Source organism: Lupinus angustifolius, chromosome LG01 (assembly GCF_001865875.1).
Source record: "Lupinus angustifolius cultivar Tanjil chromosome LG01, LupAngTanjil_v1.0, whole genome shotgun sequence".
Classification (NCBI taxonomy): Eukaryota; Viridiplantae; Streptophyta; class Magnoliopsida; order Fabales; family Fabaceae; genus Lupinus; species Lupinus angustifolius.
The window spans coordinates 30907587-30920220 of NC_032009.1; the positions used below are offsets into that span (position 1 = coordinate 30907587).

A 12634-nucleotide genomic window follows, 5' to 3' on the forward strand; every position below is an offset into this window, starting at 1 on the left:
GACTACTAGTGCTAATTCTCGATATACTAATATTATGACTACCAGTGTCAAATCTTAAATTTTCGAATTTTCCACAATATGGGCGGAGAACCCCCAACAACCACATCAATCCAACAGTATAAAAAATTCCATTGGGCTTAAGCCCGAAGTATAGTCGGTCAACAATAATGCACAGGTGTGTGGGTCTTTTGATTATGAACATCCTCACCCACCACAAAATTCTTATACCCCTTAGAGACACCCTAAACGTGCACTTTAAGCCTTATAATTATAAACACTCATAAAGAGTTTTCACCCTCCTAAGTGGGACTAGGACTTTTCATTTCACATTACAAAAAATTCTCAATTTGTTCTCACAATTATGCATAGCTATATCTATTTATACTTTTATATATTAGTGGATAGAATAGCAAAACTTAAATTTATAATTATAACTACTAATAAATTATATATATATATATATCAGTATTTTTTTTTTAATTTATATACCTCTTATTGAATTTTGTGTCCTCCATAATCCTAAATAGATTGAGTCAATGAAAAAGTCCACTCACTAGAAATTCTGATTACTTGTATTTTTTTAATGGAATGAGGTTAGTGTTTCTTATATTGGTGATAAATAGAAGGGTTTTTTTTATTGTTGTTCAATACTATTTCTAACCATAGATTTGACCTTCCTTTTGTTTACTTTCATTGTTCCTACCCTTTCTTATTTAGGATTTTATTTTAACTTTTGTAGTTTTATATTTTGTTCTTAACGACCGCCTAATTCTTAAGGAGTGGGATCCACTTACTCCAAGAGTAAATTACTCTTTATCCTAGCTATTACTTTTAGGAAAATTTAATGGTTTGAATTAGTAAGTAGATCTAAATTATTACATATTTATAAAATTAATAGCTAAGATGAGGAGTAAATTTAAAAACTTACTCTTAGAGTATGTAGCAATTCCATTTGTTTCTCTTGTTTTTTAAGTGATGGTAACTCTTATAAAACTAGAACAGAAAAGAAAACAATAATTCCACCAAAAAAAGATAATGAAAAAAGGAACAACAAGAATCACCATGAAAATGGTGAGATATAATTGAAACCTTTAACAAAAGGGTAATAAAAAGATGCAAATAATAATAATTATTCTATTATTATAATAAAGTGAACAAAAGATGTACGGATGCAAAGAAAGTGCAGTTTTATGAAAGCACACATAGAACAGCACTAATTATATTGTTCAATACTACAAAGTAGACATTTATATAAATTAAAATAAGTCCATTACATGCCAAAGAGATTTACTTTGTTTTTTCCTCATTAAAATTGAAACCACAAATTTGGTGCTGAGTGGATCTTATTATAAGGGCTTTGGACTAAGGTAACCATCCTGCCATGTAATTACTCATGCTTGGACCTGCTGTCACCACTGATACTGGATCATGCTGATATCTGCAATTTAACATTTTTCATTATTTTTACCAAAAATAATAATTTAAATCTAAATTTATTGTTGGGTTAATCTAATCAAGTATAGTATCTTATGTGACCCACATAATTCATGACTAAGATGACACCCTAACCATTTTAAATACAAAAAATTTAGTGACTCCATTAATTTGATAATGGTAACCCATTTGATATATTAGGATTTCTTCATGTTACTTTTTCTCTCATATGGTTATGTAAAAGAGATAGATACTGAAAAGTAGAGAAAAAATATTAGTGTTTTTTCATCCATGTTTCTAGTTCTATGATTCAAAATATCATATCATATTTGATATATTTGAATTTCATATTCGAAATTAGGATGAAATCAATTCGTATTATATTGAATTTGAATTAGATAATCAATGCATGTTGATTGGTTGCTTCTATTGTTGCAAAGTACCACATTTTTTATTTTCTATCTTCCAAATCATTCCATTAACAAATTACTAATAAAAATATAATCCTATGTAACAACTTTTACACAACATCACCATAAACATTGATAAAACAAGTTTTCTCCTATCATTAAATGCCTAGCTATTTCAATCTAATTGCTCAAATGTTTTCAATAATAGTTATAATTATGCTTGTTGATCTGAAAGCTTGTTATAGTAGTAGTTCACTTTCCCTAAAGCATATTTCCCCTTTTTCATAGCATGCCAACTAAATTTCCCTCTCAAGACACTACTACTATACTAGTTAACCATTATGAGGCATTGAAAATAATTAATATCAATATTTGAGTTCAAGAAAGAGTACATACCCAATTTGTAATGTTGGCTCACACTCCATTTGATGAAAAAGGTGATCACCCTGATCTTGATGACAAGGGTGCCTGCCATATCCCATATCTTCAACACTAGGGTTCATTTGGAGTTGATTTATTTGATACCCTTCCAACTGCTAATTAAACAACAAACACTTTCACTTATACCATTCATTTTTCAATATGATAATAGGGTCCTTCAATTCTCCATGCTTAGCTTACAACATTTTGTTTTGGAAATCCACATTATCCTTATATTTTATGAATATAGGTGGGTCACATGTAAAGTTGTTGCTCAGTAACTAATATCAGTCCTGAGTAAGTAGACTACTTAGGGTCCACAATGATAAGAGACCCATTTAAAAATAATAATGTTAACTAACTTTTTATTTATTTTTCTCTTTATCTATATGTTTATTTTTATAAATCATATAATGATTTTAGTACATTTCATAGTTTTATTTTAAATTAATTCAATAAACATGATAATAAAGACAATATAGCTAAAATTTAAAGCCTCATTAAGATTTGAAATTCAAAAATCAATTTTTTCAACCTTTGATGTTAAGTTTTGCATAATGTCTAAAATATTAATTTTAATGGTAAAACTTTGATAGAATTTATAGCCACAATTTTCCTAACCCCATGAAAAATTGTATATATGTATTTTAATAAATTTATAGTCCATATTCTTTTACGTACACATAGCCTTAGATATGTTAGGATCCGCCCTACTTGCGACCATGATGTCACGAGTTCAAATACTGAAAACAATCTCTTTATTTGTAGAATTAAGGTTATGTACATCTATACTATCTAAACCCTACTAAGATATTTTCCCTACTAAGATATTTTTTTTTTTTTTTTTAGATATATAGGTTGGTGAGATGTTTCTTACCCTTTGTCTCAAAGATCTGTTAGCCTCACTTAGCATGTGTTCCTATCCAAGTGACATAAAATTGATGAGTACTATAAAAGAAGGTACACAACAAAAGGTGATAAAGGAAAGCAAAACTGTTCTTATACCTTGCGTTGAAGATCAGATAGCTGATCCAACATGAACTGGGTCTGTAGAGGAAAATGTTAAAATATCTAATGCTGCACATTTCTATAATTATCTACAAAGTTGTAGAGAATTACAAAGGCATAGCATAGAATAATATATATTATCTAGATATGTCAAAGATGTTAATATATTATGTTAATGGAATAATCTAGAGATAAAATGATGTAGAATCCTTGAACATGAAACAACTAGAAAACTATAGATGCCAGTGGAATTTAGACTATAGATATGAGCATGGTTCACATGTGCATGTAAAGAAGAGAAAAATACTAGAGCTCCCAAGTTATTGTTGTACAACTTATACTCCTCTATTCCATATAATATAATAAAAATGCCTCTTCTCATTTTAACTACTAAACTACTCTTTCTATAATCATTGTCATTAGAGTTAACTTCCATCAGGCACTGTGCTTAAACCATCACTTAAACTAATCTTCAGTAACCTCAACTTTTATTTTATCTAATCTAAAGCTTTTCTATATATTTGTTTAAATTTGTCAAGAACTATTTAATCATCATCTATTTTTATCCCATTTTTTTCTCGAAATAACTTCTTGGAACATAGTACACAATAAAAATCTATTAAATTTACAACATTCAAATACAGAAACTTATCATTAATCGAGACGTATAAGTTGATTAAAATGCTCCTTAGAATTAGGATGAAGGAAATGTTGAGAGAATAGCCCATTCTTACCATAAAAACCACAAGTCTCAAGAGTGTGCTTACACTTTATGTTAAGATTCAAGGTCAGTACGAGACTCTTATTATGTAGATGATCTTATCTACATGAAATAATATGAGAATAATAGCAAAGTTTTAGAGAAGGCATTATGAAGATCACCGTGATGTCGTACCTCAGTGTAATGCACTACTTCATTGACATTGCAGTAAGTCAAAGAAAAGAAGGAATAATTGTATTCGGGAGCTTTACTCAAGAAGTTCAAGATGCTTAAATGAAAACATGTGGCTACTCCACTGGGGAATAATGAGAAGTTGTATAAGGACGATGAGTCTCTCAAAGAAGATGGATCATTGTATAGGAGTTTAATTGAGTTTTCTATAACTTACTATTATACTTGACATCATTTATGCTACAAGCCTTCTATTAAGGATCATGCAAAGCCCAAGTCAAATTCACTTGAAAACCGACAAGAGAATTATACAATACTCGCAAGGAACAAAATAGTTTGATATATAATATATGACAAACAACAACTCAAGGCTGCAAGACTGCAAAACTGCATTGTTAATAATTGGGTCAATTCGAGAGTATTCTCTTAGGCATCTAAGAAACGAGCAACCGTTGTACAATCCATAATAGTAGATGATTACTTATCAACTTGGATATGACAAACCAAACTATATAGTTAGAAGAATAGATGGTGATATGGGATATCAACAAATGAAACCAACTATAATTTATTGTGATAACAAATGGGTGATGCGAAAAATCCAACTCATTATAATAAGATAAAACATATAGTGATCACCATATCAAAGAGCAAGGCCAAAGAAAAATTGCAGATATTTGACAAAGACATTATTGAATTTAAAGTTCAAACAACTATGATGAATTCTTGGAGTTACAAAAAGGTGTATCAAGGAGTATTTAAAATATGAAATTCTTCACATTTCTAGAATTATCTACGAAGTGGCATATGATAAAAAAGGCATAACATATAATAATCTAGAGATTTTCTATATATCAAGATGTTAATATATCATACTAATGGAATAATCTAGAATAAAATGATGTAGAACTCGTTGAATATGACAGAAAGAACTATAAAATTATAGATGCTAGTGGGGAATGATGGTGGATGTAGACTATATATATGTTAAATTAACAGTGTTATAAGAATGAAAAAATGTATATCTATAATTACATACCTGAATCTCTTCTCTTATCATTGATAAAAGATGAAAACCAATTGGCAAGCATATTCATTTTTCCTCATTAATATTTAACCCTTTCATAAAAATGATATAATTCTAATTATCTTATTTTTCTCTACTTAGCTTCAATTGTATAATTACTGTTAACTAAAGTTATCAACTTGAAATGTGTTAGGATTATATGTTCTTTAATAATTTCAGGTGTGATTGGTTAACATTAGAAACATTCTCACCCTTGTTGATCTGATTTGCTTCAATGAAGAATCTAGCTGTCTTTCAAGTGACTCGAGCTCTTTGCTGCTGAGAGGACCAAGATCTTCTCCCATAAGGTTCCTAAAAGGATGTCAACAGTTAAACACATCAATCACTTATTGTCGGCCATTGTCAACAGTTAAACAAGTCTTTAAAACATGATCACATTTTCCCACAACTTTCTATATTAATACAATGTTAATCACATTTTAAAACATCAGTGTCTGACACAAAGGCATATATAATTATAAAGAGAAAAAATATACTCATGCATGCACAGTATATGAGTTTTATGTATTGTTGTTGTATTATTATTATTTATTAATTATCATTAACTCTTAAAAAAAGAGTACGTATAAATTTGTATATGTCAGTACAAATATATTACACTCAACTATAAAAGATATACAAAATAGAGCTAGCATCATTACCTCTGGGACCTTTGGAGTGCTTCATAACGTGCCTTCAGCTTCAAGTATTCCTGTTGACTACTCAACTCCTATAGTCACCCACCAAAATCAATGAATGCACTGACATAATTAAGAATCATAGTATACAATATAGAACTAAGGATGTATGTGTTGCAAAAATGTGCATAAAAGAATGCAAACATTTTTATTTTAAATTATGGTTAGGTTGCATTTACAATAATTATAAGAATTTGCAAGAAAATGTAATCACAGTTGTAATTGTAGGGTACAATCTAAAACAGGAAAAATTTGGAAATAAAAAAGGAATTGTTCGCTAACAAAGAAAATACCTGATTAATTAAATAATAAATGGGGGTTAGTACTCTACTCTCTTGGTATCATCATTCAAGGATTTAAAGCAAAATTTCAAATTATCCATTAAAAGTTATAACATGCATTCTAAAGATTTCACTTATGCATGAACTTCGGTAGTCAATTACTCATTCTAATATATTACCTTTTTCTTCACATCTGATTCATTTACCTTTATAAAAATTATTGTGGTTCCTAAAAGATTCGTGGCCTAAGCTTTATTTAATTACCATTTACTCTAGTGCATAGTATTACTACTAATGAAAATATATAGCTTGATAAGATCCATATTCATGATAAGAATAATGCATAAAATGTAATCCATACATTGTGAGTATAAAAATTTATATACATTTAGTATATTATCCACCATACATTCACTTTATTACTTTTATTTAAGACTCAATAACCATTAAAAATGAATGGTGGATGGATGAACAATGACAATATAAAAAATAGTAAATACATCCATTTCTCTACTGCATATTTAAGGCTCACCTGAACTCAGGAATCTAGGCACTACATATGCATGAACTAGAGTTTATTTAAATAAATTAGAACATGGTTTTTTGTTGTTGTAACTTATATATCCCAATTCCTTTATAAAGAATGGTAAGTGTAAATATATGAATTTTGACAAGCCAAAAAAGACCATGATACCTGTAATATCATATCAGAAAACCCCTCTAAACATATTCTCTGTCCACTATACCATGATATTCTAACAATATAAAATTTGAAGACCAATTTCAAATCATATCATTGGGGAGAGGTATAAAATGAGATGAAACTTATCATATGGAACACTCTAGATTTTCCGGCCTTTTACAATAGAAGGCCCTAGATGATTCATGAACACTTCTTGTGTAGGCAACTATTTGGTATAGAACTAACGCTTAAGTTGTAATAATCTTAACATGTTGGAAACAGTTTAAGAAGGTATATAAATGGAACCCAAATGATACTACAACAACCCAATCTTAATCTTACTATGTAAGTCAATTAAATCGAAGGCAAACCATATCATATTTAAATTTTCCATGAATGTAGGTAAAGGTAGGCCAAGTATTTCATAAGATCAAAGTACCATAATAACAATATTACTAAAAACGAAAAGTTAATATCTAGTACTGGAATATGAGGAGAAAAATATTTTCTTTAATTTAATTTTTTATTGAAAAATAACTTTAAATCATGACCATTAAATATATTTTTTGTCATGTATCATAATCCTCATCTAGTACTGTAGATAATCCAGTACCTAGCAAAACTAAGGTCCATGGAGGATTGTATGAGCAGGAACCATGGGGTCATGATACAGATGCATCAAACTTTTAGGTGAAACATTAGCTACATGATACAGAATATTAAGGAGAACTTTGACATTTATTTTGGAAAAAGGACAAAACGTAGATGATAATTTTGAAGTACCTTTGACTTTGTCCTTGAAACAATTATGTCCCAAAGGATGGGAAGCTTTTTTCTGTGTCAGATTCAGTAATAAGTAAATCATTGTCTTTGCCAAAGTTCTAAAGCTTTTTTTAGTGAAGGAGTTCTAAAGGTTTTAGGTGGATATAATATTTGTATTATGAAGGTGTTTCTTGTAATAAATTATTAAGTTACTAGTACTCTATTGAAAATTGAACTAATTTTTATTTGATATACTCTCTTTTATATGACTTCTAATTATCTCCTTCAATATGTCTAAATTATATAAGGTGTGATTCTACAATCTTTGCTATAAAATGAGTTACCTAGCTTTCTCCAAAATACATTCATTCATAATCCTATGTTATCTAATATGTTCACTTATTTTCTCAACTTCTTATTGACATTTTAATACTTAATATCCAGACTAATATAATATTGACGATCTTAATTTGTGAGGTCAAATTTTCTTTTAAGCTTGACTAATATATTTTTATCACAAACGACATCAAATCAAACAACTTTTGTAAATCAAATAATATCCTCCCCATAACATTCCAAGCCTCGTATATTTGTTCCAACTGCTTTGTTATTCTACATCAATTTCAAAGTTTCTTTCACTTATAACTCTTAATTTCTATAATAAAATGTATAATTTTGATCCACCCCTCTAGTGTTTAGTCTATCCATAATCTTCATTAAAAAACTTGTGAAAATAGTTCTTTCATCTTTTCATAATATCTTTATCCTTCACCAAGACTTTTTCATCTCCATCTTCAATGTATTTCACTTATTCCAATTCTCTTCCATTTCTTTCTTTACCTTTTGCATGTCTATAAACCCTTCTTTCCCTTGATACCTAGAGATTCATATAACTCCTCTTACCCCAAATCTCTTACTTCATACTCCACTTTCATAATGTCTTTCTTAGCTGCTTTTCTTAAGTTTAAAAATTTGTACATATAACAATTTTTTGTTATAAACTCTTGGGAGCCATTAGGCCATTAAATTGATTATACCAATCACATAATCACCAATGGTGTAGATGTTATTTGCTAGAAATGATTGATTATATTCTAGAATCTTGATAGGTGTTCATTTCCCCCTTCATCATAATGTTTGTTTATCTCCTTGAAATTCTTCTTCAAGCTAGTTCTATTTATTAAGGTGATATTCCTGAACTCGTGAAATGTTTATATTATACACAAAACACTAAACCTTTGATCAACCTCAACTCTGCATGTTTATAAAGCTGAACGTGTTGTAAACCTTAACAAGTATGAAAATATAAACTATAGGTAAATAATCACAGCAAGAGGAAAAACAGAGAAATTTTAGTGATTAAATTAGGCAAGTTAAAAATGCATAAGTAATGTAATTAAAATATGATAAATGGGTTTAATTATTCACCATTACCAAAGCTTCCCTTGTAGAAACATTAGCTTCAGGTGCTCCATAGTTACATTTCTGGTACCTCTCTAGCATATATATATATATATATATATATATATATATTCTATTAATTATTACATTTCTGAAAAGAACTTATTACTCACAAAATTATCCAAATATTTGAGTTAATAACATTCTACGAATAAAATATTTTAAAAAGGAAGAAAAATAACGCCTTTTTTCCATGAACTACCAGGTTTGCACAAAAAAGTGGTAATTGATAAAAAGGCAAGAGCTATTTGGGTTATAGGAAAGATAAAATGTTTTGTGAACATGCTTCCAAATAATTTTTTATATATAATAATCTGAGTTATTTGAGAAATTATTTGAAGTTATTACATGTAAACATCACTTTATTGCAAAACCAAGTTCACCATTGTTTTTATTGAGAAAATATAATTTTATTAAGGGTTTACCAAAAAACCAACTTCACCTATTCACATTAATACTTGATTTTTGTTCTAAATGTTACTAAAAGTGTAGGCATTTTGGAAAGATTTTTTTATCGGCAAAATACATTTTTTATTAAAATTGAATGAGGGTTACAATATATTCAAAAAGATAGAAAAGGAAAGTTGTAAACAAGAAGAAGTATTCTCTTGGGAATTTATCAAAAATCATCAAATGACATCAACCTCTGAAACGCTTGACCAAGACTGAGGGTAGCTGGTGATTTTATTTTAATTAAAAGACATTCAATTAATAAGTATTAATTTTATTTTACCATAAAAAAGCTTACAAAAATTACAGAAATTAAGATTTGATAACAGGAGAGTACTAATGAAGGGATCTAGTAACAATAAATTAGGTATTATACACTTTTGGATATATAATGAAGTAGATCATTTATGTAGAGTGCCAATTTTTAAACCCATAATTAAAAGCATGGAACATATCAATATTTGGGTACAAGGAGATCTGAAGGGATAACAATTTTATACAAAGGAGAATATACTAACAGCAAAATGAAAGAGCAGCTTTTTAAGAAACATATTAATCTGAAGTGATTGAAAAACATATGGAGGGATAAGGAAGATAGAGTTAAAGTTTGATTTAACAAAAGTCCCTATCATATCATGAAATGATCAAACTGAAAACATGTGTTGTGTCAGTAGTAACATAGAGTGTAATCAAGTAAGAAAAGAAAACAAAGTATTAAAGGGATTCACACAAAAAAAACACCATTTTGCTCTTTGGTACATGGTTATGAATCAGGAAAAAAAAAACCATGTAATTAAGGGATTCATTCACCAAAAAAGAAAATAAATTAAAATGTCAAATAAGTAAAAGAAAAAAGAAAGCTTAGAATGGGAGGAGAGGAGAAAGAAAACTACATATTTAGAAATATAAAACAAACCCTAGAGCCATATTTATTTATTAAAAAAATGAGACAAGGGTTACGTTGTTTAAGTGATTTTTGTTGCAACAGTGAAACCAAAAGAAGAATAAGTGATAAGATTCCAAAGATGAAAATAATTGATTTTATGTGATTGTTTTCCCCCAACACTTAATTACATAGAAAAGAGTCCTGACCCCAAGAATCAAAATTTACTTTTTGGAAAAGCTTTTGAAACCAGATCTGTTTCAAACGCAAATGAAGCAAAAAATGGAAAATTCAGAGGCTTGGTTGAGACCCAAAAGAGGGAAAGAAAGAGAAAACTGAAGCAATGAAACTTTGCACAAAAAAATAATACAATACAATAGTGATAAGCTTCTCTTGTTTAATTTATTTATATATTATATATAAGTGTATAGTTTTGGGGTTTAAGGTGTTTCTAGTTGCAGATCTAACAGCAACAAGAACTCAGAAACACTCAACCTGCTAAAAACACCGAGACATTCACAGAAATGGAAAAAACTCTAACAGTGAAAAAAAGAAAATAAACTTTTTTCTTGTTTTCTTAAACCAAAAAATAAAAAAAAACTTTGTATATATTTATCACAAGCTATGAAAGGCTAGCTAGTTGTAACAAAAGGTGAGAGACATAGAGATCTTGGAATTTGGAAACAAAATCATCAAAACCATATATTAAAAACAAACATAAGAAAAAAAAAGGTCATATATATAAGAAGTAAGAGAAGGGTATAGTAATAAAAGTTATTATTTTTTGTGTGGACAAGTGTATAATATATATACACAAGTATAGAAGAAAGAAAGAGAGTTATAGTTTGTTTAATGTTTTGCTTATTTGGGGTGTTGAAATATTATGATATCAAATGTGATATTATTGAATATATATACCTTGAACTGCTGCAAAACTCGTACAGTTTTCCTCTATTAGAGAAGATGATGAGAGCAACTTCTGCATCACAAAGTACGGAAAGCTCATAAGCTTTCTTCAAAAGACCGTTCCTTCGTTTTGCAAAAGTTACTTGCCTGTTGATCTTGTTCTCAATTCTCTTCAACTCTACTCTTCCCCTTCCCATCTTTCTTTCTCTCTCTTTCTTCTCTCTCTCTCTTCCTTTTCCTTCACTCTTCTCTTTCTAACACTCTAATATCCATTCACAAAATATACATAAATATGAGAAAAAGAAAATAGTTTATACATATGTAGATACCCATAATACACCTCAATAATATGATAATGGTAATGTAAAAAACTTTATGTAATTTATAAATATATAATAAGGATTATAATAAAAAATATTGAATATTTGGAGGTGTTATTAATAGAGTAACAACCATAGAACTCGTTAGACTATTGGTATGGTGATATAGTAATTTAATTGGTAATTCACTAATTTAACCGCACACTAATAAAATTAGATATATATATTATATTAACATTAATATTAACAAACTAATTAAGAATGATATAAATATTTTTATTTACATCATTTGTAAAAATAAAATGTGTGACTTTGTAATATATCATGTTTTAGAAGTATAAACAAAATGTAGTAGTTGTGTTTCATAAATAAATTGTAATTTTAAATGAAAATCTATTTATATATTCATACGGTTTAAAAGAAAATTTTTCAGTATAATCGATTTTAACCAATTTTGACTCATATAATTACACGATAGATATAACAGTTATACCATATCAATATGGGAAGATATCACGATAAGATTTTCATAACAAAGGTGTAGGAGTCTTAATCGTCTTGTGTGAACTGTGTATTTTAAAGAAACGAAAAGAAAAATTGAAAAGGAAAAGTAATATAGTAATTTAATGTATTCTCTCCTTTGCTTAAGAATCTGAGCAAAACCATCTTTATCAAGCCCTAATACAAACTCTAAAATCAAACTTCTCTTTCTTTCTCTCTCTCTCTACCTGTCTTTTTCTCTCAGCTATCACGCTGTGTAGTGTTTGACACAATGCTAACTCAATGACAAGGACTCAAGGTAAAGAAATTAAAATTAAAAACCTATGTATTGTAAATTTAAGGTCTTAGTGGTGGGTGAAGTAGTTTTCTTATGCACGTAAAGTTAACTGAATTAACATGGTAACAGGGTTGGTGCATTTGAGAATTTTCTGTTTATAACATTACAGTACACGACTTGATT

The 12634-nt window shown here is 28.7% G+C and overlaps 1 protein-coding gene across 4 annotated transcripts; it reads right to left on the reverse strand.

Moving 5' to 3' along the window:
• On the reverse strand, nt 1168–11615 carry LOC109360131 (MADS-box transcription factor 1-like). 4 transcript variants are annotated; one of them, XM_019604881.1, is made up of 9 exons: nt 11366–11615; nt 9396–9399; nt 9088–9162; nt 5893–5960; nt 5443–5542; nt 3270–3311; nt 3142–3183; nt 2241–2377; nt 1168–1438 (listed from the first exon to the last, which is right to left on the reverse strand). In XM_019604881.1, the coding sequence occupies exons 1-9, from the start codon at nt 11548–11550 to the stop codon at nt 1363–1365; spliced, it is 729 nt and encodes a 242-aa protein (XP_019460426.1). In that variant the 5' UTR covers nt 11551–11615; the 3' UTR covers nt 1168–1362. The 4 variants fall into 4 exon arrangements, with proteins under 4 accessions (XP_019460426.1, XP_019460420.1, XP_019460414.1 ...); XM_019604875.1 differs by having other exon boundaries at nt 2241–2380; XM_019604869.1 differs by having other exon boundaries at nt 9082–9162.

Bases quoted from the DNA above. Each gene is read 5' to 3' on its own strand.
- LOC109360131 (XM_019604864.1), bottom strand. From the start codon at position 11,550: ATGGGAAGGGGAAGAGTAGAGTTGAAGAGAATTGAGAACAAGATCAAC. The intron at 3,184-3,269 runs GTATAAGAACAG...TCACTTGGATAG, and splicing joins TATCTGATCTTCAACGCAAG to GAACACATGCTAAGTGAGGC. The intron at 1,439-2,240 runs GTATGTACTCTT...GTTAAATTGCAG, and splicing joins GAGCCAACATTACAAATTGG to ATATCAGCATGATCCAGTAT.